This window comes from Mustela putorius, unplaced genomic scaffold, assembly GCF_011764305.1.
Source record: "Mustela putorius furo isolate JIRA1106 unplaced genomic scaffold, ASM1176430v1.1 tig00003942_pilon_pilon_pilon, whole genome shotgun sequence".
In the NCBI taxonomy this organism is placed as follows: Eukaryota; Metazoa; Chordata; class Mammalia; order Carnivora; family Mustelidae; genus Mustela; species Mustela putorius.
The window spans coordinates 15935203-15962278 of NW_025422087.1; the positions used below are offsets into that span (position 1 = coordinate 15935203).

Genomic DNA, 27076 nt, shown 5'->3' on the forward strand with positions numbered 1-27076 from the left:
ACACGTTAGTGAAGCGACTCCGGTCGCCATTTTAACTGAGGTCGAGCGACCTGACCGTAATCCTCAACGTGGCTAACTGCGCTGCGTCAGTCTTCAGAACTTTTCTACCTGCGTGAAGCGTTCCGGCAAATTTCCGCCCATAATAAGCATGGCGACAGCACTTCTGCTCTGATTGGTTGAATGCCTTCACCGAAACTTGGGCGCTTTCAGGCGGTACAAGGAGTGTTTGTCTCTCAGCGGTCATCTGCCACACTGTGGGTTCTGGACGTGCGAAGGTTTTGGGTTTGCTGGCCTTGCTGTTTCTGAAGACCGGAGGCCGGCTGCCAGGTCTGGAAGATTTGAAACCTGAGGTTGAGTTCCTTGTATTCCAAGTTCGGCCTGCAGGGACCTTCGGGGAAGCGTGGAATGAGAGGAAGGGCGTGCGCCTGGTGATCAGCCCCTTCGCCCTGCATGGTCGCGGAGACCCCCCTTTGCCCTGCTGGGTGGAAGGGTTCTGTCGGCTCTTCCGGCCGCAGTTCTGTTGGTTAGAAGTGGAAACTGATCCCCTGAGATGGAAAAAGGATCTTTCCCTCACCCATCCTCCAGGGGCCCCAAAGAACTTGCAGATTTATCTAGTTTCTAGACACGTGTACTTGAATGTTCAGCGGAGGAGGGCTTAAATATTGGAGAAGAGAGCGAAAACAACTAGCATTTTAAGGGATTTGTGTCTATTTCCAAAACTAACTTTCGACCATCATCCACCACCGGCTGCTTGGGATTCGTGAGTGTCTCTTGCCATCCTGTGGCTCCAACATGTTCTGTTGGTTAAGTCGGCTCTACCTGGGTTTTTCCACACCCACCGGAAGGATCACCCACCTGATCCGGAGTTCTCTCTCCAGAACGCTGGTGCTCACTTCACAGAGGAGAATTCCAGGTGAAAGCAGTGAGGGGCTTAAACAATACGGTCTCTGCAGCCAGAGTGCTCTTAGGCCATGTCCCTGTAGTCTGAACTGGATAGCTTTATGTGTAGAGGCAGATCTTTCACTCTCCATTTCTTACAATGTCAGTTTTTCTCTGGAGTTTTTTTAAAAAAGTAACCACATGAGTTTTGCTTTTAGCTGATGCTGTTAATAAGCCTAAAAAATTCTTTAACGTTTGAGAATATTTCGTATAGTCTTTTCTGTCGTGCAAGTGACTGGTTTCACTCTAGATTCATACCATCAAACTTATGTTATTTCCAAAACCTCATTTCATTTTGGAAAGGAATGTGCACTATTGAGAACAGAGTAATTTTAGGTCTCAATGCAAATGCTACGCGATCAAAAATTTAGATTGCCTAATGCAGGGCAAAAATGTACAGTAAGACCCGTTAATTTACTTGGATTTTGACACATCTGCAGGTAAATTTAATAATGACTAAATCAAATTACACACTTGAACGTTCTTTATAAATTCCATTCATTGACATTAAATACTTAAGATCATATAATTTCAGGGTCTTTATTTTCAAGCAATTTGGAAGTAATATGTTTTTAATCTTGCTTTTCTTTAAAGAATTCAGTAGCTTTGTTGCTCGGACTAACACGTGTGGAGAGTTGCGTTCTTCTCACGTAGGCCAAGAAGTCACTTTGTGTGGATGGATTCAGTACCGAAGGTAAACTGGCCTACGAGTGTCTGGTGGTGAGGGGTGACTGGGTGTCTGAGACAGTTAAGCTTTCAGCTCTTGATTTCTGCTTCAGGTCATGATCTTGAAGTCCTGAGATAGAGCCCTGTGTTGGACTCTGCCTGCTTAAGATACACTTCCTGCCCCTCCCTCCCCCAAAAGAATGACTGGAGGTGGTTTTCCCCCAGTCAATTCCAAACTTTTATTAAAATTTCCAATCAGAACAGCAAAAGTTTTCCAACTCCTGCAGGATTCTCAGAATTCCTTGAGTTTTCAGATCTGTTTTGCAAGACCCAAATAGAGTCACTGGAGTGGCATGTGTTGAAGGGTATAATAACACGTGTTCCACCAGTGGACTGAAATGTCCGTTAGCCTAATCAAGTTGAGGAGTTTCTAGGAACAGGAATTGGGAGTGGGCCAGCTGGTAGCTTTAATAGCATGGAAAAGTTTTATTATTCTAAATTTAGGTAGAGAAAAAGCCTAAAAACATGAACAGAGATTCCTTAAGATTAAAGCCTATTTTGTTGTTCATCTCGATATTCTAGCACATACCTGAATAGTACATTAATTAACAATGAAGAGTTCCAAATTATAGAGACTGTGTGGCCTTCCTGAAGAATATGTTCCAAAGGGGGACACTTGAGTGGCTCAGACGGTTAAGCATCTGCCTTTGGCTCAGGTCATGATCCCAGGGTCTTGGGATGGAGTCCCATGTCAGGCTTCTTGCTCAGCACGGAGGCTGCTTCTTCCTCTGCCTGCCACTCCCTGTACTTGTGCACTTGTGTGCTTTCTCTGACAAATAAATAAAATCCTCAAAAAAAAAAAATAGTATGCTCCAAATGGGTGGATATTTGACCCATAAATGTGACTTCTGAACTCAAAATCCAAAGAGGTTTTCTGTACCTGCCTGGTCCTAAGTATAGTATAAGAAGTGCAGGTTGAACAGTAAAATGTTGGGATTAGGGGGACCTTCTTGATGGTTTGTGGAAGTATTAGTACTTAGACCACCTGTAGAAAATTTTAGTTGTATTTTTTAGGAAAAGAGTTTATAGGGACATGGGTGGCTCAGTTGGTTAAGTGTCTGCCTTTAGCTCAGGTCATGATCCCAGGGTTCTGAGATCAAGCCTCACTACGGACTGCTTGCTCAGCGGGGAGCCTGTTTGTCTCTCTCTCTCTCTCCTCCTGCTGTTCCCCCCTGCCTATACTCTCTCTCTCTCTCAAATAAGTAAAATCCTAAAAAAAAAAAGGAAAAAGGAAAAGAAAGAAAAAAAGAGTTTATATTTCTATATTTAAGAAATGATCAATTGGATATTTCTAATATCCTAGAATATCTTTGGATTTTAATTCTTGAAAAGTTTCCAAATTTAATAAAATTTTCTTATAAAGACTTAAGCCAATGAAAATTAAAAATTTGTCTTTTACTATCAAGCCAGCTGGATAACATTAGCTGCATGTATAACTAGTAAAAATTGAAATTGAAAATGAAAAGCCTGGGCTACCTGGTTGGCTCAGTGGGCAGAGTGTGATTTCAAGCCCTGCTTGTAGAATGGAGTTTATTAAAAAAAAAATTTTTTTTTAATTAAAAAATTTTTTTAATATTTTATTTAGGGGCGCCTGGGTAGCTCAGTGGGTTAAGCCTCTGCCTTCAGCTCTGGTCATGATCCCAAGGTCCTGGGATGGAACCCCACATCCGACTCTCTTTCGACAGGGAGCCTGCTTCCCCCCTCTCTCTACCTGCCTCTCTGACTACTTGTGATCTCTCTTTCTCTGTCAAATAAATAAAATCTTTAAAAAAATAAATAAATAAAGATTTTATTTATTTGTCAGTGAGAGTGAGAGTGAACAAGCCCAAGCAGGGGGAATGGCAAGCAGAGGGAGAAGCAAGCTCCCCACCCAGCAGGAAGCCCAATGAAGGACTCCCATTTTTTAAAAAAACAGGAGCGTCTTGGGGAGCTCAGTTGGTTGAATGGCTGCCTTCAGGTCGTGATCCTGGGATCAGAACCTGGTGTTGGAGCTCCCTGCTCAGTAGGGAGCCTGTTTCCCCTTCTCCCTCTGCTCCTCTGCTGCTCCCCCTGCTTGTGAGCTCTCTCTCAAATAGATAAAATCTTTTTTAAAAGATTTTAAAAATAGATGATTTAGGAAATAACAAATGCGAAGTCTGGGGTTTTTTCCATTAATAAATTTACATAGATAATTGCATGAATGTAACACGTAATGAAAACACATAATTATTTATTATAAAAAGAATGTGGGAAATTGCATGCATTTTTGTTTGTTTGTTTGTTGTTTTGCCTGCTTAAATTTTAGCTCAGAAATTTTTGTCCTAACATGTTCATTTTCTTCATTGATCAGGCAAAACATCTTCCTGGTCCTAAGAGATTTCCATGGGCTTGTTCAAGTTGTCATTCCCCAGGAGGAGGTAATCGAAGGATTTCTAATGTTATCTGAAAGCCTCTTTGATGCTGTGGTAGAGTAAGCTAAGTATGTTGGATAAGTGTGTGTGTGTGTGTGTGTGTGTGTGTGTGTGTGTGTGAGATGAAATGTTCCTGGAATAATACATTGGTTTTCTCTAGGGAGGGTGACTTTTTACTGTCTATCTATCTATACTCTTTGAATTTTGAGCCGTGTGAAGGGTACTACCAGCTCAAAAAAATTTACCATTAAAATGAGATAAAATATCTCTCATCATGCTTGTTGGGCAATATTGGCTTGTCTTGTAATGTTTACAAATGCATGTATACACAAGAAACATGGTTTTACTCAGTTTTTAGTCTTTGAAGTAAGTAAAGAGCAATGAATTTAATTTAACTTTCAGGGATCAAGATCCATAGACGAACATAGGAACCCAGGAGAGTTCCTTTCAGTTGGACTCCATTATTGCTATTGGGTATAACTGTCCCTAAGACTAACTCTGGAGACAACTGCCTTAAAAGTATGTAGGAATTGTTTCCATCGATCATTCCTCTCCTTATTTTCCTTTAAGGAAAACAATTCTAAAACCCTTCACTAATAGTTTTTACCTGGTATATTATGTAGAGTCAAAATGGGGATGCAATTTACAAAATTCTTTTAGAAAGTCATTAAGGGCAGCCCCAGTATTTACATCAGTTTAACTATGAGTGTTAATATTTATCTAAACCATAGACTGCAGTTACTACATATTCCTTTAAACTCATTTGTTTGTCCGAACTGTTTTTCTCTCTCATTCTGTAGTCAACTGCTTCTGTGAGGAAGATTCTCTGTGAAGCCCCCGTGGAATCTGTGGTGCAAGTATCTGGGACAGTAATTTCCCGACCTCCAGGACAAGAGAATCCAGTTAGTAGTTTAGAAGCGGTCTATGTAAATTTTACCTGTATACCTGTGCACTGTCTACACATTCAGGCAGCAGCGAATGTGTACCTATTAGACATCAGGCACTGAAAGTTCTGCAGGTTTTACAAATGAACCTGCATATTCCAAAATCTCCACCAGAAACACACACCAATGTGCACAGGCAAGTTAAAACCTCTGTCAGTGAGCACATCGGCCCCAGATAAGCATAAGAATGTCAAAATCACACACAGACAGGGATGCTTTAGACTCAGCCTTCTGAGCACCCACACACTTTACATATGTAAATAAGTGCATGCGTTTTACAAATGATCACTGTGTACTTGTCCTGATGAGTGATTTTTTTTTTTTAAAATAGGTCTTTTCTCTCTCTTTAAGAAAATGCCAACAGGTGAGATTGAAATCAAAGTTAAAACCGCTGAACTTCTGAATTCCTGCAAGAAGCTGCCCTTTGAAATTAAGGACTTTGTGAAGGTGCCATCCTGTTTTTTTAAGATTTATTTATTTATTTGACAGAGAGAGTACAACCAGGGGAAGCAGCAGAAGGAGGAGAACCAGGCCCCCCACTGAGCCCAATGTAGGGCTCCATCCCAGGACTCTGGGACCATGACCTGAGCTGAAGGCAGATGCTTAACCAACTGAGCCACCCAGGCATCCCATCCTCTTTTATTAATAAAATAGAGTATCTTAAGAGTATCTTAAATTCTTAGTACTTCATATTTTATTTAGAAAAAGCAATATAATTACAGGGCTGAAATTTTTGTTGGGGGGGGAGAAAAAAAAAGGAAATAAACAGTTTTCCCCCAGCTAAGCTTTCACAAAGAAATGACAGTTGTATTTTTGGTTAAAAGTGTCAGTGCAGAGAGATGCAGAGATTTACAGCTTGAAAATAAGCAAACCTTCTTACTGATTCCTACGAGTACCACAGTGGAGAGATGTCCTCTGCTGCTCCTTGCTTTTCTTACACTTGTAGTTCCACTCAGGTGATAATGTCATAGCTGTTTTTACTCTGGTATATATAGTTTTTTGAAGATTTTATTTATTTATTTGAGAGAGAGAATGAGTAGGGGGAATGACAGAGAGAGAGGAGAAGCTCAGTAGGGATCTTGACTCAAGGTTTGATCCCAGGACCCCTGGATCATAGCTTGAGCCAAAGGCAGATGCTTAACTGCCTTTGAGCCACCCAGGCACCCCCTACTCTGGTGTGTGTGTGTATATATAAAAACATATATATTTTAAATATTTTATTTATTTATTTGACAGAGAGAGAAATCACAAGTAAGTAGAGAGGCAGGCAGAGAGAGAGGGAGAAGCAGGCTGCCGGCTGAACAGAGAGCCCGATGCGGGGCTCGATCCCAGGACCCTGAGATCATGACCCGAGCCGAAGGCAGAGGCCTAAACCACTGAGCCACCCAGGCGCCCCGCTCTGGTGTATATTTTGAAACAATCATTGAAGTCTTTAAATATATTTTTCAAGACTCAACTATGGGCTTAAATGAATGGATAAGTGTTTAGGAGGGCAGGCAAATTGTGATCCATGAGAGGTAATAATAATAATGAAGAGTAAAAAATGTATAATCTATGTTAGTAACAAACTTAGAAGCTGTAGGAATTAAGGATGGTGTATTCGCGAATGGTGGAAAGTAAAGATAGAACTGAAGTTGTTGAAAATCCGAGCTCTGTATTAAAGTTAATATCTTTTTAATATTCAAAAAATATTTCAACATTAAATTCTAACCATTTGTTTAGAAAACAGAGGCTCTTCGTTTGCAGTATCGCTACTTAGACTTGCGAAGTTTCCAAATGCAGTATAACCTGCGACTGAGATCCCAGATGGTCATGAAAATGCGGGAGTATCTCTGTAATCTACACGGTAAGGGACATGCCTGAAAGTTCTTAAGCATTTTTAGCATCTCTTCTGTTTCATTCAACGTCTTATTGCATCTTCTCTTTAGCACAATTGAGTCAGAAGTTGCCAGATGTCTGGAATTTACTTAATGTGTAAAGCAGTTTTTGAAGAACGGTTCATTTCCAGGTGTTTTGTCCTAAGGCATAATTTGGTAACTTAGAGTGTAATTTTGATCTATTAGGTTACAAATACAGTCTTTTAAAGATACTGTGTGGAAGGTAGAAAAGCCCCTTGTTGTTATCTGTGAGTTTTCTTAATTCTTTATCATGTTTATACTAATTTGTTGGGAGCTCAGAGATGTCCTGTCAATTAAACTAGACTCTTCAATCAGTCCTGGGCGGGGGGGTTTCTACTATGTTTGAGCAGAACATTTAGAAAACAGAATAATTCAGTAAAGAATCCATCAAATAGTTGGAATTATTTCACAACAAAAGTGTCACTTTATGAGCCAAATAGGGTTTTATGAAAATCTTAAGCTTCCATCTTGGTTGTGTGGAAATCAGCTTGGTAACTTCTTTCAGGCAAAATTCCTAATTAAAATGTAGGAATTTTAGATTTGTTGAACTGTACCGTAGACAGCACATTTGACAAATTCCTATTTATTAAATTCTGATGCTTCTCTCTTTTCAGGATTTGTGGATATAGAAACACCAACATTATTTAAGAGGACTCCCGGGGTATGTATATCCCTTAAATCAACCTACCAGTAGTGTCCTATTAGTTATGAAATTGGACCACTTTGTTTTTATATTCATGTGGCTATATTTTTTAAATATATTTTACTGTTTGACAGTGGTCACATTAACTGGGTTTTGTTAAGAGTGGAGAAAATTATATGGGTATTTTGACTCAGAACTTTTCTCCTACATGAGTTTTTTTCCCCCTTAATGTTTATAAATGCAAACCAATAATGAATTGTTTCCTTAAAAATAAACCTCTTGTTGGGTGCCTGGCTGACTCAGTCAGGAGAGCATGTGACTCTTGATCTCAGACTTGTGAGTTCGAGCCCCAAATAAGGTATAGAGATTACTTAATAAATACTTACTTAATAATTACTTAATAATTACTTAAATAAAAAATTTAAGGGGCGCCTGGGTGGCTCAGTGGGTTAAGCCTCTGCCTTCCGCTCAGGTCATGATCTCAGGGTCCTGGGATCGAGCCCCGCATCAGGCTCTCTGCTCAGCAGGGAGCCTGCTTCCTCCTCTCTCTCTGCCTGCCTCTCTGCCTACATGTAATCTGTCTGTCAAATAAATAAACAAAATCTTTAAAAAAAAAATTTTTTTTTTAAATAAACTCCTTATTCATTAAGAATTGACATTTCTAGGGCGCCTGGGTGGCTCAGTCATTAAGCATCTGCCTTTGCCTCAGGTCATGATCCCAGGGTGCTGGAATCAAGTCCTGCATCGGGCTTCCTGCTTGGCAGGAAGCCTGCTTCTCTCTCCCCCACTCTTCCTGTGTTCCCTCTTGCTGTGTCACTCTCTGTCAAATAAATAAAATTTTTTAAAAAATGGACATTTCTAAACATTGTTATTTATACAGTCCGTGGACTTATAAAAACATAGTTTAAAAACGCAGTTAGCAATTACTGGATAGGAATTGCACAAAATTCTTTCAGATCATAACAGAATTGGGAATTCATTACAGCAAGCGCGTTTATTACTTACCATGTACAAACATTGTTAAAAGCCTACAATGTGCAAGCCTTTTGGGGGACTAAAAGATGAGCAAGAGATGATCTCTGTCATTTGCTCCTTAGTTAATTTCATTTGTGATGAGCTGAAGTATCAAGCTCCACCAGGTCTTAGGTTCAGGGTTTTTTTAACCATATTTCTGCTCTCCTTCTCTCATTAAAAGGGTGCAAAAGAGTTTGTAATACCATCGAGGGAACCTGGAAAGTTTTATTGTCTCCCTCAGAGTCCTCAACAGTTTAAACAGCTTCTGATGGTTGGTGGTTTAGACAGGTGAGCCTTCTGTGTGCTAGTCGTAAGTTGACAGAAAAAGAAAAGGAAGGAAGGTGGGAAGGTGGGGGAAGGAAACACAAAATCATCTGATCTCTTAAAAGAAGGTAGAAAATGGGAGCACCTGGGTGGCTCAGTGGGTTAAGCCTCTACCTTCGACTCAAGTCATGATCTCAGGGTCCTGGGATCCAGCCCACATCGGGCTCTCTGCTCAGCAGGGAGCCTGCTTCCCCCTTTCTCTCTGCCTGCCTCTCTGCCTACTTGTGATCTCTTTCTCTCTCTGTCAAATAAATAAATAAAATCTTTTAAAAAAGAAGGTAGAGGGGTGCCTGGTGCCTCAGTAGGTTAAAGCCTCTGCCTTCGGCTCAGGTCATGATCCCAGGGTCCTGGGATTGAGCCCTGCATCGGGCTCTCTGCTCTGTGGGGAGCCTGCTTCCTCCTCTCTCTCTCTGTCTGCCTGCCTCTCTGCCTACTTGTGATCTCTGTCAAATTAAAAAAAAAAAAAGAAGGTGGAAAATGTATGAGCATTTGGAAAATATTTGTAAAATACGCCAAACATTTGTAGTCATTATTTAGTAAAGATGTATTGGGTAGCCACCATGTGCAAAGCTGTATGCTAGTAGATGTGCAGAGAATTTTTTTAAAAAAAATGAAAAGTTTTAGGGGCACCTGGGTGGCTCGGTTAAGTGTCTGACTGTTGATCTCAGCTTGGGTCTTGATCTCAGGGTCGTGAGTTCAGGCTCTGAATTGGGCTCCGAGGTGGGTATGGAACCTACCTAAAAAGAAAGAAAGAAAGAAAGGAACAAAGACAAAAAGTAAAGATTTTGCTCTCCAGGAGTTAATGGATGTAGTAAGACAGAATAGGGTAATAAATAAACGAACTGTGTAGAACCCAAAAGTGAGTTTGTTGACAGTTGCAAATTAGGCGTTGTTTGGGGACATATTATTAAACAACTTTGTGAGCAAGGCCTTCTGGGACAGTGCTGCATCCCAGCAGATGAAGGTGCGAATGGGAATGGCGTAGCACAAGAAAGCTCAAGTGTATTCATGGAGCAATAAGTATTTTGATTGGCCAGAGCAAAAGAGTCTATATAAAGAAGCATAAGCTGCCTTGCATGCCAGTCTACTACATGAATATTGAAAGGTGCCATTGTATGTTTTTAAAACGGCATAGATTAGTTAGTTTCTTATGGGTCTACCGTACATCCGCTTAGAGCATCATAAAGAATTTTTAAAATTTCATATGTCCCTTAGGTACCATTATTAATTTATTTCATAGACTGCACTGCCATGAACTTTTGGGGAAAAGTATGTGTATCTTCCTAGAATCATGACTCAATTCATGTTATTTTTCAATTGTAGATATTTTCAGGTTGCCCGATGTTACCGAGATGAAGGTTCGAGACCAGACCGACAGCCCGAGTTTACTCAGGTACTGTGTGATACTCACTTCTCTTAGTCAGCCTTGCTCCAGCCAAGTAGTTCAAGACCGGGCAGTAATTTTTATTTGTAGGCAGACCTTATTTTGTTGTACTTTTGCTTTATTGTCCTTTGCAGACGTCGTGGTGTTTACTGATTGAAGCTTTTTGGCAACCCTTCAGAGCAAGTCTGTCAGCACCATTTTTCCAACAGCATTTGCACACTTGGTGTCTCTGTGTCACATTTTAGAAATTCTCACGATATTTCAAACTTTTTCATTATTGTATTTGTTTTGTTGACCTGTGATCAGTGATTGTGGTTCCCTGAAAGCTCAGATGATGTTTAGCATTTCCTAGCAATAAAGTATTTTTTGATTATGGTACATATATTTTTTGACATAATGTTATTGCACACTTAATAGACTACAGCATAGTATAAACCTAACTTCTATAGGCACTGCGAAACCAAAAAATTAATTTGACTCACTTTATTGTGATTCTGCTTCATTGCAGCAGTCTGGAACCAAGCCCACAAGAGCTCTAGTGTGTGCCAGTGCTTTACTTCTCATCACATTTTATCCATCAGATATTTAATTAAATGAACCTGCAGTTGAGACACTATTTTTGATTCATTTCATGTGTCCTCCTTAGAACACTTAGGGTCATCAACTAAGAAATGCCAAAGATTACTGCAGTGTTGTAATGGCGTTGCTAGGATAAAGTTCTTCTTCTTCTTCTTCTTCTTCTTTTTTTAAAGATTTTATATTTGAGAGAGAAGAAAGAAGAGAGCATGAGAGGGTCAGAGGGAGGGAGCCCAATGCAGACCTGATCCTGGGACTCCAGGATCACGACCTGAGCCAAAAGAAGTCACTTAACCAACTGAGCCACCCAGGCGCCATAGGATAAAGTTCTTTAAAACAAATCCCTTGTACATTAAGAGCCAAGATTTCTGTATGTTGGCATTTAATCTGACTCATCAAAGCTGTCATGATTTGGTTTTTATATGATAGCACGTTAATCAGCGTGGTGAAGGGGCAAAAATCTAAGCTTTGGAGTTGGACACACCTCGGGTCAAGTGTGGCTTCACTACTTACTAACCACATATACACAGGCAAGTTACAAAGCCTCTCCGAGCTTAAGGCATGAGGAGAGCGAGGAGAGCTAAACCGGCTGATCCCAAAGCAGTAGGAAGATGCCTGACGCAAAACAGATGTGCAGTGTATCCTCCCCACCCCCATCCATGGATTAAGTATGTGCAGAATCCTGTGGTAACTTGAAACCAGCAGAATGTATAAATATGTACCTATTACTACTGTGGCTGTCCAAGTTAGTTTCCCTGTGTTATTTTGGTTTCAGATTGACATAGAGATGTCTTTTGTAGACCAGACTGGAATCCGGAGTTTAATTGAGGGCCTGCTCCAGTATTCCTGGCCCATTGACAAGGATCCTGTGGTGGTTCCTTTTCCTTCTCTGACTTTTGCTGAGGCATTGGCCAGCTATGGAACTGATAAACCTGACACTCGCTTTGGGATGAAGGTACATCTCTTCACTTTTCCAGGACTCTGTCCTACCACCGACCTGCAGTCTGTTAAACCACTTTGAAATTTACAACCAGTTACACACATTGTTACATCATATTTTTTGTTGTTACCTTAGCTTGTTACCAAGCTATAGCAAGAGAGAATAAAAGCATATTAGCACTACAGTACTTTTGTCATATCTACTATGCTCCAAGACCGTTTCCAAGAATAAGGTGTTCTTGCCATGAATTTTTTATTATTGACAACTTAGTAATTATATGGACATGAATGGTCACTTGAAAGGAAAAAAACCCTATTTTTTCCTCTTTAATTTTTCTTAAGCTAAAATGGCACTTGATTAAAAGACAAATGATTAAGATTTATTCTTTTTCCCTAGCCTGTAAAGAGCTCAAGTATATGGAAATGTTTATTCAAATTATTGAGATCTATACATACTTTAACTAGGGGTAAGAGTAGGATTTATATGGAGCAGTTTCCATTAGCAAGCCTCTCCTTATTTGCTCTTAGAAAGCATTGACCCTTCGTGTCTATAATGCTGTTGGCATTTCTCTATCTCAGTTCTCAGTGCAAATTCCTTAGAAGTCAAAGTTTCATTTCATCTATAAATAGGCAGTGCTCGATTCTTGGGATGAAAAAAATACACAAAATGTTCTAACTGCCTGCTTACAGCTGCCAACTTAACCACGTCTTATTTCTTCTTTTGTAATATGGAATAGGGGTGCTAATTACGTCAGACTTCTTGAGTTAAGTTCCACTCCAGGTTGTCTTGGCCGAGTTGTTTTCTTCTCTGTGCTTGGTTTATTCCTGTATTACATGGGGATAATGAGAGTGCATATCTCATACTTTTATTATACTGATTAAATGAATTAATAATGATGAATAATACATTAGTACATTAACCCCTGTCATAGTGCCCAACCCATTAAAAACCAACTGCACTCTGTAAATGTTTAACATAATAAGATCTACTTGCTTTTTTAGAATCTTGTTTTTAAAATTTTGAGATAAAAATTATCTCACATTTATTTACTTTTTTTGTTACCCATATTATAGATCATAGATATTAGTGATTTGTTCAGAAATACAGAGGTTGGATTTCTTCAAGACGCACTTAGTAAACCCCAAGGAGCCGTCAAAGCCATACGTGTCTCTGAAGGAACAGTAAGTGACTCGTAGTTCTCTTTCTCTAGAGTATATATTCGGGAAGTAAATATATTCAACATTGGCACGTTAAACCTCAAGTAGAACAGTTCTTTTTTAAAGAACATATATCTTTAGGGGCACCTGGGTGGCTCAGTGGGTAAAGTGTCCAATTCTTGATTTCAACTCAGGTCATGATCTTAGGGTCCCAACATTGAGCCCCACGTTGGGCATGGAGCCTGCTTGAGATTTCTCTCTCTCCCTTTACCCCTCCCCCGCTTCTAAAAAAAAAAAAAGAAAGAAAGTACGTATTTTTATATAAAGTAAAGAATAAAACCTTGTGAGTGTGAGTTTACACTCAAGATGTAGAGTTTTTGTCTTTCTTTTAAAAAATGCTAAAAAGGGACACCTGGGAGGCTCAGTCAGTTTAGCCGCTGCCTTTGGGTCAGGTCGTGATCCCAGGGTCCTGGGATCAAGTCCTGCATCGGGCTCCTTGCTCAGTGGGGAGCCTGCTTCTCTCTCTCTGCCTCTGCATGCCACTCTGCCTGCTTGTGGGGTCTCTCTCTGTCTCTCTCTCTTTGACAAATAAATAAAATCCTTTTTAAAAAGGCTATAAAGTACTCTTCTACTTCATTTGAGATCATTCCTACCAGTGATGAGCATGAAATAGTGTTCATATGTCTTCCAGCCTCAGTTTACCCAAAGGCTCCCAGACCATATCAGCTCCAGGATCGCCCTTGCATGTTGGTTCTGGGCCTTCCGAGGGCTCTGGTCTCGGTTGCATTCAGGTGCATTAATAACAGCAGGAGGGCGAGGAGGTAGAAATGTGAAAAGCCAAAGCAAGGGGAGGTGAGGGCAGGAGAAAGAATGGCTGCGCTAGGCAGACCCCGACTCCGAGGTGAGACACGTCTGTTTTCCATGGTTAGCACACCTGCTTTGAACAGGATGTGAGAAGAGGGGTTCTGGAAGTACTTTGGATAAAATTACTCTTTGAAAGATGACTCCTTTGTGTTCTTGAGCATATTAGTGTATTCAAAGTGGGAATAGGAATTCAGTCTCATTACTTTTTATTCACTTCGTATAGTTAGTGGAAAGTAATTTGTGTCCATACTCTAGTCCAGACATAATGAAAACGTTCAGGTAAGCTCAGTTTAACATATACTGCATGGTATTATTTGCCTCAATTTGAGTTATGTCCAGTCTTCCCCAAGCCAATTATAAGAAGTGCGGCAGTGTTAATCATGTCTGCCTTTCCGTATCTCCCATCCCTTGTCTAGTGCCCCAAGAATATTAGTTACGATGATAGTCCTAGTGTTTCAGTTACAAAGGCATTGAGATAACTTTAAAAAGGTAAGATACAAAGAATTTTAAGTGACCTAAAATAAGCAAATTCTGAGTCCTCTTTCTGATCTGAAAATGATTTTTTTCTTACACAATTCAGTTGTAAAGACTTGAACATGAACCCTGCGTATTCCATAGGCAGGCTTTTCTGTGGAGCACGTTTCCAGCCGTTGCCAATGATTCCTGCATAAGCGGGGGGGGGGGCAATAAGCCTTGTACAAGCTCTAAAATGTTGTCCTTTGGAAGCAGAAATTAAATTTTATATTAAATCCTTTTGTGGTGGACACAAAATATATTTGTAGCCCATTTGATACTGTAGACATGTTTATGAAGCTGAGTTTACTGTCTTTTCAGAAATACTTAAAAAGGAAGGACATTGACTCTATTAGAAAATTTGCAGCTGACCATTTTAATCAGGTAAGGAATTAATTACAATAGTTGTTTTTTCCCTATTAGGGATTCCATATTTTTAATAAGTGTTTGAGCTCTTTATATAATCTCTAATTTTGAGTTCTTACTATGTCAGACCATTCTTCTACTTTTCTTCTTTTAAGGTTCATCTAATCCCAGGACAAGACTAAGATTTTTACTTAGACAGTTGAATTCACCATTGATCAGAATGTGAAAATTCAACCATAGTTTTTTGTTTTTGTTTTAAGATTGTATTTGTTTATTTATTTGACAGAGAGAGAGAGAGAGAGTGCGAGCACACAGGCAAGTAGGGTGGCAGGCAGAGCGGAGAAAGAAGCAGGCTCCCTGCTGATCAAGGAACCCGATTCGGGACTTGATCCTAGGACCCTGGGATCATGACCCGAGACAAAGGCAGCAGCTTAACCTACTGAGCCACCCAGGCATCCCTCAACCATAGTTTTTAAAATAAATGTGGAGGGGCACCTAGGTGGCTTAGTTGGTTAAACTGTTAAGCATCTGCCTTCAGCTCAGGTCGTGATCAGGCCTCACGTCAGGCTCCCTGGTCAGAGGGGATTCTGCTTCTCCCTCTGCTTCTCCATCCACTGGTGCTCTCTCTCGCTCTCACACTCTGCCATTCTCTCTCTCAAATAAGTAAAAATATTTTTAAAAATAAATAAAAGAAGTGTGGAGTTTTAATCCAGTTAGGATTAGATTAGAGCCCCATTTGCCCAAGGTTTGAAGGAAGCCTGTATTCATTGTTCTTCCTGTACCCTTTTTAAAATTTTTTAAATTAAAAAAAATTTTTTTCTAATTTAAAATTTTAAAATTCAGAATTTTTAAAATTCTGAATCCACCTCTGACAGACACATTTTGTGTTGTTGGCTTGGTGAGTGGAGGAACTGAACTACCGAGGAGTGGGCATGGCAAACGGGCCTTTCTTATCTCGTCACTGGACCTGGAAATTGTCTCAGCCTTCTCAGAACCAGTAACTTTAAAAATAGTCATGCCCTCTGAGTCATTAATTTTCTGTGACATACTTTATAGAATACATTCTAAATCTGAAGAGAGTATGCTTATTATAGTATCCTTTACAATAGGAGTAAGATGAAATTATATGGGAATAATTAAATTAAGGTATAATCAAAGGAGTTGATATGATTAAAGTTCCTTTTTTAAGACTTTGTCTCCAAAAAGTTTGTAGTATGGGGAATATGTTCATATTGTAATGATTTGTAAGAAAACGAAAATACAGAATTTTATATAAACTCTGATCATAACCATGTAAAAACACAGTATTTGTGTATTGAAAATGGACCACCCACCTCTACCACCACCACAACCAAGCATCATACCTCAGGCTCAAAGGGATTTTCAACAAGAAAGAAAGAAAGATTAAGATAATGGTTTCCAAAATGGGTCAAGGCAAAGTGAGAAAAGTCAGAGCAATATAAAAAGCTTTTCATAAATGAATTTAAAGAATTATCCTCTACTTCTCCTTGTTCTTTATTGTAAAAATGTATATTCTTTTATGAAATGATGCTAATAGCAGATAATGTTTTAAGTTTGTTTTATGCCTTTGATAAAATTCAGAAGTGGCAACTCTAGATCTTCCAATTTTGTTTCTTTACTTTTATTTTGCTGGTATTTGAAGTCTGCACTTAGGAATGACAGGACTGGGAAATAAGCCAGAAGGTAAACTTCAGTAACCTTCAGTTCATGAATTCTTTTTTTTTTTTTTAAGATTTTTTTATTTATTCATTTTACAGAGAGAGATCACAAGCAGACTGAGAGGCAGGCAGAGAGAGAGAGAAGCAGGCTCCCTGCTGAGCAGAGAGCCCGATGCGGCACTCGATCCCAGGACCCTGGGATCATGACCTGAGCTGAAGGCAGCGGCTTAACCCACTGAGCCACCCAGGCGCCCCAGTTCATGAAATTCTTACTATATGTTCTTTTTTTTCCTCTTTTTGCCATTTCTCATTAACTGATTTTTATAGAAGAAATTGGTAACACTTCTGTTTTTTTAATGTATTATTTTTACTTGATTTTTTTTTTAAATATGTGTCTGAATTTTTAGCAATATATCACATGCACAGAGTTCAAAACACAAGTAGTAGGATGCCTGGGTGACTTAGTCCATTAAGTGTCTGCCTTTGGCTCAGGTTATGATCCCAGGGTCCTGGGATCCTTGCTGTCCGGGGAGCCTGCTTCTCCCTCTGCCTGCCACTCTGCCCGCTTTTGCACATGCTCTCGCCTTCTCTCTGACAAATAAGTACAATCTTCAAAAACAAACACACACACACACAAGTAGTAAAGGATTAATGAGATGCATAAGTGTGTGTTCTAGCTCACATCTCTCCAGTTCCACACCAGCCAGAATGTCTCCGTTTTTTAGAAATATATCTGCATACTGGTGTTTTTGTTTGTTTATGTTTGTTTTTACTTATCCATTTTAAACTTGATCTGTTAACTTCTGCATAAGCGACAAAGCTTCCACACACAGGGCTCACCTAGTTATTGTGTACCTCCTGCACAGCCGTCTTTGTGGACCTTTCCTTCATTTCTCTTTTGAGTTGAAGCCACTCTCCCTGGATCCCAGATCTTCCTCTTTCTTATTTGTGTTGGAGTAGATCCTCAAGTAACTTCCTAAGAAAGCACACAAGAGATACACTTGCTTTGCCTAAAAATGTCTTTATGTTGAAAACCTCACTCTTGATGACTAATTTGGCTTAGTATAAAATTCAGAATTGCAGTCACATCCCTTTAGAACAGTGCTGCCCAGGGCACCTGAGAAGCTCAGTTATTTGAGCCTCCAACTCTTGGTTTCTGCTCAGGTCATGATCTCCTGGGTCATAGGATCGATTCCTGCATCGGGCTCCACACTTAATGGGGAGTAGGCTTGAAGTTTCTTTCCTCTGCCCTTACCCCCACTTTCTCTTTCACAAGAGCCCTCACTCTGTCCAACAGAACCTTCCTTGTTGGTGGAAATATTTTGCTTCTGCGTCATCCTATATGGTAGCCCCTAGCCAGGGCAGCCATCCAGTGCTTGAAATGAAGCTAGATTACCTGAGGAGGTGAATTTTTAATTTTATTTCATTTCAGTTAAATAGGTATGTGTGAGTGGTGGCTACTGTATTAGGCAGCACAGCCTTAGCTTGCCGAAAACATTGCTTTTTTCTGTTGTACCTGCTATTACTGATGAGAAGCCTGATGCTGACACGAATATGTTCCTTCACAGCAAAGCTGCTTGTTTTCCTTTGGAAGCATTCAGCCTCCTGATCTTTAATGTTCCAGAATTTCAATTTGCATACCTTTGGATCGTTTTGCATTCATGTGTTGTACCCTATAAGGGCTGTTTCAATATTGATGGCTCATGTCTTTCATTTGTGGAAAATTGTTCTATTACTGATTGCTTTGACTTCATCATTCCCTCTAGTCTCTTTTTTTTGGAATTTCTTTTAGCCATATTTGGACCTCCTCTTGTAACTTAACTAGTATGTCTCTCTCTTTTTTTTTCCCTGTGTTCTTTCCCACCATTTCCTTTTTATTCTGAGAGATTTCTTCAACTCTTCTGTTGGATTCATTTTAGCAATCATGTTTCAGTCCCAGTAGCTGTTTCTTTTTTTTTTCTTCCATATTTTATTCTAGTTTTATTGATAGAATATATTTTTGAGGGCCTTTGAGGATTCAGTCCCTAAACTAAACTACCTCTTTCCTCTTGCGTCCTTTTTTTTTTTAAATACTGCAGCATTTCTTTAATGTATGGTGACTGTTGATTGTATATATTTAGAATGAGTGGGTTTTGGGGTTTTTTTTAAGTTCTTTCTTGATTTCCAGTCAGTTAGCATACAGTATATAATAATAGTTTCAGGTTTACAATTTAATGAGTTGGCATTTCCTTACAATACCCGGTGCTCGTCACACGTGCACGCCTTTACCCCCATCACCTGTTTCACCCGTCCTCCCCTACTTCCCGGAATGTCCTCCCCCCACCTCCCAGAACGTCCTCCCTCCACCTTCCAGAATGGCAGCACCTTCCAGATTTAAAAAGCTGGCTGGTTCACTTGGTAGAGCATTCAACTCTTGATCTCTCTTAATCTGTTGATCTCAGGGTTCCTGAGTACAAGCTCCACATTGGGTGTAGAGCTTACTTAAAGGAAAAAAAAATTTTTTTTAGGTGGTTAGGAATACAGGGTCCTTGGAGGGGCTTTGTGAATGGGTATGTTCAGTTTAGGGGGAACAGCAGAGCCACTGGCCCCTACCCTGAGAATCCAGAGTTTCATCGGAGTCCTGAGCCTACCCTCTGGGCTTCTGCAGGATAAAATTCATCCCTTCTGTGCTGAGACGACTCCATTTTCTCCAGGCCAGAGCTCCCTGCTTCTTGCTGCTATAATCGTTCCTATTCCGTTCATTTGCAGCCTGCCACAGATTTGCAGAAACCTCTTTGCCAGTGTCTCCCCACCTTTTATTCCCTTTTGTTTCTGATTATGGTGATGACATCTGTAATTCCTCTAGTGTCATTTTGAAGGGGTTGAGGGAGGGAGTGAAGATCATCTCATGTCCTGCTGGGAGCAAGAAATTTTCTATGACAAGAAAAATAAATCACCCCCACTTTTTAAAAAGATGTAACTAAGTCTTTTTCTTTATCACAGGAAGTCTTACCTGTATTCCCAGAAGCCAATAGAAACTGGAATTCTCCAGTTGCTCAGTCCATACTGGAGGAGCAAAGATCGGGACTAATCAGACTAATGGAAATCCGAGAGGATGATGTGGTCCTGCTGACTGCTGGGGAGCACAAGAAAGCAGTAAGAGGGGGCACCTGGGTGGCTCAGTCATTAAGCATCTGCCTTCAGCTCAGGTCATGATTCCAAGCTCCTGGACTCGAGCCCTGCATCAGGCTCCCTGTTCAGTGGGAGGCCTGCTTCTCCCTCTATCACTTCCCCGGCTTGTGTTTCCTCTTCGCTATCACTCTCTGTGTGTCAAATAAATAAATAACACCTTTATTAAAAAAAAAAGAAGAAGAAAGAAAGCAGTAAGAAACATCACCTGTGAACAGCTGTGCTATTGATGCTGTGTACGTAATACATATTTAAAATTGACTTAATTTCATAAAATGGGGCTGCTCTATATGAGTTTTTCTATTAATAAATATCTTTCAGCACTTAAAACAATGCTTAAAAACAAAATCACTTAAAAAGCACTTAAAAACAAAAATCCAGGGGTGCCTGGGTGGCTCAGTGGGTTAAAGCCTCTGCCTTCGGCTCAGGTCATGATCCCAGGGTCCTGGGATCGAGCCCCACATCGGGCTCTCTGCTTCATGGGGAGCCTGCTTCCTCCTCTCTCTCTGCCTGCCTCTCTGCCTACTTGTGATCTCTGTCAAATAAATAAATAAATAAAAATCCAAAGAAGTGTTCTCTTCATCAGCTCCCAGCCTCTATTGGAATTGCTCACACAATAATTATGATGTGATGATTGGCACTGTTCACACAGATTAGATATGGCTCTGATTAGGAAAGCCACTCAGGTCAAAGGCCATTGGTATTCCTTGTAGGACTGTGAAAAAATGTTTTCACTTTCAAGGTTTTGCAGATTAGGAACATTTGGTAATCCCAAACTTTTGTAGATAATGCATTCCTAAAACTGTGGAGGGAGAGATCAGACTGCTGGAAGGCTACTGGGCTGGCAGACATCTCCAGCCCTACTTGGTCAAGGCTGGACCCTTCCTCCTCAGGAACAGCTGCTGGGAGGTGATGAGTGCTGCCATGCCCTGGCCATCTCACCACCCTTCAGGAGATCTGTGGAGTGGACTGAGCCATAGAGATCACTGTAAAAGGTACGGAAGGATGGAATGTCAGTCAAACGTGAATATCGAAAATACATTAGAAAGGTCAAGTGTGATATAAATTCATTTTTGCACTAAAGTATAATATGATTTCTTTGTAGCAGTGGTGTTTGATTAGTACTTTATCAAGTCCCTTCTTCTTTTTTGTATTTGCGCTATACATATCATTGTTTCTTCCAAAGGAAAAGCTTCAGAGGTCAGTTTCAATGCAAAGTTTAACCCACTATCTGGCGCCGGGCCGGCTCAGTCAAAAGAGCGTGCGACTCTTGATCTTGGGGTCATGAGTTGCAGCTCCATGTTGGCTATAGAGATTACTTTAAATAAGTCAATAAATAAAATTTTAAAACATTTCTTTTGAATAAGTAAATAAATAAATGTAGAACCCTCTTTCCCTTCACCGGCCATAATGGAGTGAAGAAAGCTATTTAATTACAACTTTGTTTTGATGCCACAGTCATGTTTTGTTTTGTTTTTTTAATTTTTATTTATTTATTTGACAGAGATCATGGGTAGGCAGAGAGGCAGGCAGACAGAGAGGAAGGGAAGCAGGCTCCCTGCTGAGCAGAGAGCCAGATGTGGGGCTCGATCCCAGGACCCCGGGATCATGACCTGAGCTGAAGGCAGACACTTTAACCCACTGAGCCACCCAGGTGCCCCCGCAGTCATGTTTTTAATGAATTCATTTATCAACATTATTGTTTAATACCAGTCATGAACAGCGCCGATAAACTTGCTGGGGAATGCACCAGTTAATTACAAATTTTACTGTCAATGAGTTTCTTAAAAAAGAACTCGGGATTTTGTATTGTATAAATACCCTGCTGCAAACTTATTTGGTCATTCTGCTTTCCCCTGGTATGAGGTGAAGCTGCTGGCATTCTTCTCTCAGGAAAGTACCATTTGAATTCCTGCTGGGACTGCTTGAAAGAACTAGAAATTGGACTTAAGAGGAATAGCATTAGCACTCTGAATATGCCACAGGTCAAGTGCCCCAGGTGCACATGTACGCTAGAATAGGCTCTGTGCATGTTTCTAGGCATGGTTTCCTTTCTCAGGGAAGCTCCGCATATCATAGTGAGCACTTCTCTTTGCTCAGCACTGTTCTGTGTGCTTTGTGGACCTTAACTCATTTAATCCTCATGCCAGCCTTATGAGAGAGAAGGACCATTCTAAGATCAGAAAACAGAAGCATGGGGGCACCTGGGTGGCTCAGTAGGTTAAGCGTCGGCCTTTGGCTCAGGTCATGATCCCAGGGTCCTGCAATTGAACCCCACATTGGACACCTGCTCAGTGGGGAGTCTGCTTCTCCCTCCCCCACCCGTGTGCTTATGCTCTCTGCTCTCTCAAATAAATAAATTTTTTTTTTTTTTTTTTAAAGAAAGAAAGAAAACAGGCATGGAGGTTAGAAATGTGCTCACATGCAACCAGACAGTAGGGGAGCAGGTTTCTAACCTATGAAGTCTGGTTTCAAAAGTCACACTCTTTTTTTTTTTTTTTTTTAAGATTTTATTTATTTATTTGACAGAGATCACAAGTAGGCAGAGAGACAGGCAGAGGGAAGGGGGAAGCAGGCTCCCTGCTCAGCAGAGAACCTGATGTGGGGCTCGATCCCAGGACCTTGGGATCATGACCTGAGCTGAAGGCAGAGGCTTTAACCCACTGAGCCACCCAGGCACCCCAAAAGTCACACTCTTAAATGGACCTCTTACCCGTACTGCCCCTCTGATCATAGCCAACATTTGCTGGGCATCAGCTGGGTGCCAGGCACCCCTCGGAGCCTCACTGCACCCCGCAGGAGCAGTCAGGGGAATAATCACAGAACAGCTACTGTAGGTATCTCACTTGATCTTCACAGCAGTGTTTTGGAGTAGATCAGTTTATCTCCATTGTCCTCCGGAAAAAGGTGTGGAGAAGTGAGTCAGTAGCCAAACCGAGATATAGCCCAGGTCAGTCAGACTCAGGTATCTGTGCCCTCTGTCACTGTGTTACCAAATTCTCACCTGATCTTGCAAGTGTGGCAGTCCTTCTCAACCATGTTTCAATCCGATCATCCTCAGCTCTTTGTCTCCTGAGAGGCTCAGAGTGTCTGAGTAATCGTCTCGTCCCTTCTCAGAGGATGGCCTGGCTGTCGAGTCCAGCTTGTGTCATTTGCTGCCTACTCTGTCGCAGTGGTTAAATCAACATTCGTTATCTTCTGTTTGCAGTGCTCTGCACTGGGAAAATTACGACTGGAATGTGCCGACCTTCTAGAAGCCAGAGGATTGGTGCTGCGTGACCCAGCTCTGTTCTCTTTCCTTTGGGTTGTGGATTTCCCACTCTTTCTTCCCAAGGAGGAAAATCCCGGAGAGTTGGAGTCAGCCCACCACCCATTCACTGCTCCCCACCCCAGTGACCTGCAGCTCTTATACACCGAACCCGAGAAGGTACCATGTCTGTTCTTCCACATAAAAAGGAAGTGGGGAAACAAAGGCAAAGACGGTCTGATTTCATGGTCTCACCCAGTTCTGGAAGCCTCAGGGGTGGTTGGGTTTGAGCACATAGTAAATATATTGTCTCTGAGTAGCTGCACTGTCTTCAACCTGTAGAACAGAAAATGAGAAATTTTCCCTAATATAAAGGCTCTGTGAATCTTCTAGGTCCGTAGCCAACACTATGACTTGGTTTTAAATGGCAGTGAGATAGGCGGGGGTTCTATCCGAATTCATGACGCAGAGCTCCAGCGCTACGTTCTGGCAACTTTACTGAAGGTAACATCATCTTCTAACCTGTTGTTGTTGTTTTAACCAGAATATTTGTTGTTTTAGCCAGCATTGATGGTATAGTGGTGAGCATACTGCCTTCCAGAATGTTTGTGGGATTTGTTTTTTTTTTAATTTGTTAGGAATTAAGGACTCACTAGATAGAGAATAGTGTTGGCTTGTCTCTCTACCTTTAGTGTGTAAGACTTTGAAAAGTAAATGATCATAATAGTCGTTTATTAGTAGGGACCGTTGTGTGCTGGGCATTAAGTACTTTATATGCACAGACACATTTAATCCTCACAATTACCCTATTCTGCCCATTTTAAAGATAAGTGACCGAGGCAGACTGATTTATCTGCCCGGAGTCACACAGCACAGAAGTCACCAGAGCCACTCTTCAAATCCAGGCCAGGTGGCTCTTAAGCCCAAGCTCCCAACCTCCGAACCACCACACTGCACAAAAAATGATGTGGCCAGAAATGCATGGAAGTGTTGATCATGCTAGAGAAAGAGCCTGGTTTGAAAGAATTTTGTATCATTTCATATGGGTGATATGATATGACAGAGAGTGGGATAATCAGGATTTTTAAAAGAAGAGTCTCTACAGATGCAGGCCTAAGAAACTTCTTGATGATTCAGTGGAAGGCCAGGTTAGATTTTAGGAAAAAAATTGTCCAAGGAGAGTCTGATCTCAAGCAATTATTTAGTGGGGTAAGCTAACAAGTGTGAGGGAGGATGGAAGAATTTTTTTTTTTTTAAAGATTTTATTTATGTATTTGACAGAGAGAGACACAACGAGAGAGGGAACACAAGCAGGGGGAGTGGGAACCTCATGCGGGTCTCCATCCCAGGACTCTGGGATCATGACCTACGCTGGAGGCAGAAGCTTAACGACTGAGCCCCCCATGCGCCCCTAGGATGGAGGAACTTCACTGAAGGCAGGGTTGGAGAACTCCAAACCGCAGACTCCCCATCAGCCTTGAGGACATTGCGACCTCCCGTAATATTTCTCCTCCCAACTCAAGGCGTCCAGTCATCAGTTTCCCAGCCAGGTTTCTTCCTTCCTTTCATTGTCAAGCTTCTTAAATGAGTCAGTGAGAATCCATGGCTTCTGCCTCCTCCCCACCACCCGTGGTATTGGAACAGAATCAAGTGGAAAGTGTTAAAAACAAACAAAAAAAGACCACCCACTACTCCACCCCGGATCAATTACGTGAAAGGCTGTAAGTGTGAGGCTTTCACATTCATTCCTTAAAAGCTCCCCTCTTGTTTCAGTTCTGTAGCCTGGGGAGAGAACCACCGTCAGACACACTTTCAACATTTCCACACATGTTGCCCCACATAAGTTAACTTGCAGAGCCACGAGATCCAGTGGCCTGTTCTTAGCCCCCAAGCTGTTCTACCTCCCAGTAGCATTTGATGCTCTTCCTCTCTTAATAATGTTCTCTTACCTTGGCCCTGTGATAGGACACTTCCTGCTTTTTATCCTACCCTTCTGAGCCCACACCTCCATGTCCTTGATAGGCGCTACCCTGTCCCCATTCTCATTGTAATGCTGGCTGCGTTACTGTGTGCCACACATCCCTCTACGTGTTTCATTCTGTGACTTGTCCTAGTCTCTTGCTAAACCATAAACAATCTGAAGGTGTTTTTTTTAACTCGTTTTTTCCCCCCCTTTAGCATCTACGCTTACTATGGACCCTCAGTGTGTATTCAAATTGAATTCTGTTTTGAATTTCAGGAAGATGTGAACTTGCTCTCCCATCTGCTCCAGGCTTTAGATTTTGGGGCGCCCCCTCATGGAGGAATTGCCTTAGGTAAACAACTGTCCTTTGACAAGCTAAATTTCATTCTGTAACCTTATGTCTCAAATTTGGGCTCAGTTTCCAGGCAGGGGCAGAGGTGGAGAGGAGGGGATAAACAGGCTAGGGTGCGAGCCCAAGAATTCTGTAAGGTTTTAAGTTTGTATTTTCCTTTCGTTGATAGAGTGTACTTCTAAAATGTACTTTAATATGTACTTTACCAAAGGGGAAAAAAAAAAGTACTTTACTAGCTAAAGGTAAAACTTTATAATTTGCACTTGAAAGATTTCTTTTTTTTTTTTTTTTTGTCAGAGAGAGGGAGAGGGAGAGAGAAAACACACAAGCAGGCAGAAGCAGAGCAGGCTCCCTGTGGAGCAAGGAGCCCAAAGTGGGACCCGATCCCAGGACCCTGGGATCATGGCCTAAGCCAAAGGCTGCAGCTTAACCAACTGAGCCACCCAGGCGTCCCTTGAAAGATTTCTTAGCAGAATAAAACTTCAGTGTTAAGTCAGTATTGCTCAAATCCCTGGGGCTCACAGACGCATTCATAGGCGACTGGAAGGCACTGCTCCGTGGTATCCAGCTTGTGTGGGAGCAGGAACGTGCCAGTGCGCTTCTGCTGTCGTTGCTCACCTTGCTGGTTTTGTCAGACGAGGAGTGTGAGAAATTCTCGGAAGCTTACCTAGATTGTAGGCACTCAACAGCACGGGCTTCCGTTTGTGTTCTTGGTTTTTGTCAACCTTTAGAAAACCCTTGCTAAGGACTGATTAATTGCTGTGACTTCATTTGAGTGTGTGAATATTCATCCTCGGCATTTTTCTAGGATAAGACAGAAAAGAACCTTAAAAACACACAGAAGTTCCCTAAAAAAGGCAGGGAACTCCGCTTGGCTGCAACTAAAGATTCTTATTTAAAAGTTCTCTACAGCCTTTGTGGAAAAACTTAGTCACTCCCAACCTTAGATTCCATTCTCATCTGTTACCTTTGTATTTTACTTCCAGGGTTAGACAGACTGATATGCCTTGTCACTGGAGCACCAAGCATCAGAGATGTCATAGCCTTCCCCAAATCCTTCAGGGGGCATGACCTCATGAGCAATGCCCCAGATTCTCTCCCTCCTGAGGAACTGAAGCCCTATCATATCCAGGTCTCCTGGCCAGCAGACTCAGAAGCAGAAAAGAGCTCGTTGAATCAGCCATCCCATCCAGAAAGTTGAGCTTTTGAGTTTTGTCTGCTTGGCTTCCCCAAGGCTGAAATCAGATGCAGAGTGCTGCCGCAGGCCTCATGAGCAGCTCTTCAGGGGGAAGGAATCCAGACAACATTCTTGACCACAACAAAGAAACAGAAGGTATCTCATTTTGACTTGATAACACGCTTACTAGGATTTTTTGTTTGGGACTTTTATGTAGTTTCTGTTACCTGGACAGGTGTGAAAATGGCCCTTTGTCTGAGTAATATAATAGCTTAGTGTTTTCTCATCATGTTTTTCATACCTGGATAGTAGATCGTTTACGTGAGACAGAGATAATCAGTAATCAGACCATGTGAAATGTGGGGAGATGCTTGCCCCTTTAGTCAATTGATAAGGGGGTCATTTCAACCAGCCTCATCAAGAGAGTCCTGTAAAGGAAGCTAAATAGTGATATCTCAATGGTAAGCATAATATAGTGAGAAGCATCATGATATAATACCAAAAAAAAAAAAAAAATCACCAAAATGAAAGTCATAAAATCTTGGTGTTTTACCTTGAGCACGTTACATAAGCCTCCTTTCCTGCTTATATGAAATGGGAACACTGCTTGTCCTGGCTACCTCACCAGGCTGCTCTTGCCAGAACCAGAGGAAATGATGTATGTGGAAGGAATTGTGAATAAAAATAGTTTGAAAAACTATAAAGGATTACACAAATATAATAGATAATGGTATTATTTACCTGTAAACAGATACTGGTATATCTATAATCTTACAGTCTAAGATTAAATAAAATTGACATCTATGGCATAA

The 27076-nt window shown here is 41.2% G+C and overlaps 1 protein-coding gene across 4 annotated transcripts; it reads left to right on the forward strand.

Moving 5' to 3' along the window:
* Window positions 1–26: 26 nt before the first annotated feature.
* On the forward strand, window positions 27–27076 carry DARS2 (aspartyl-tRNA synthetase 2, mitochondrial). 4 transcript variants are annotated; one of them, XR_006603557.1, is made up of 17 exons: window positions 27–913; window positions 1534–1633; window positions 3995–4061; window positions 4856–4957; window positions 5351–5446; window positions 6722–6845; window positions 7512–7558; window positions 8736–8842; window positions 10202–10271; window positions 11614–11793; window positions 12852–12959; window positions 14634–14696; window positions 19340–19492; window positions 22734–22952; window positions 23166–23276; window positions 24054–24493; window positions 25012–25087. XR_006603557.1 is itself a non-coding variant. In XM_004761934.3 (17 exons), the coding sequence occupies exons 1-17, from the start codon at window positions 793–795 to the stop codon at window positions 26286–26288; spliced, it is 1959 nt and encodes a 652-aa protein (XP_004761991.1). In that variant the 5' UTR covers window positions 29–792; the 3' UTR covers window positions 26289–27076. The 4 variants fall into 4 exon arrangements, 3 of the variants coding, with proteins under 3 accessions (XP_004761992.1, XP_004761991.1, XP_012916635.1); XM_004761934.3 differs by lacking the exon at window positions 24054–24493 and adding an exon at window positions 26074–27076 and having other exon boundaries at window positions 29–913; XM_004761935.3 differs by lacking the exons at window positions 19340–19492; window positions 24054–24493 and adding an exon at window positions 26074–27076.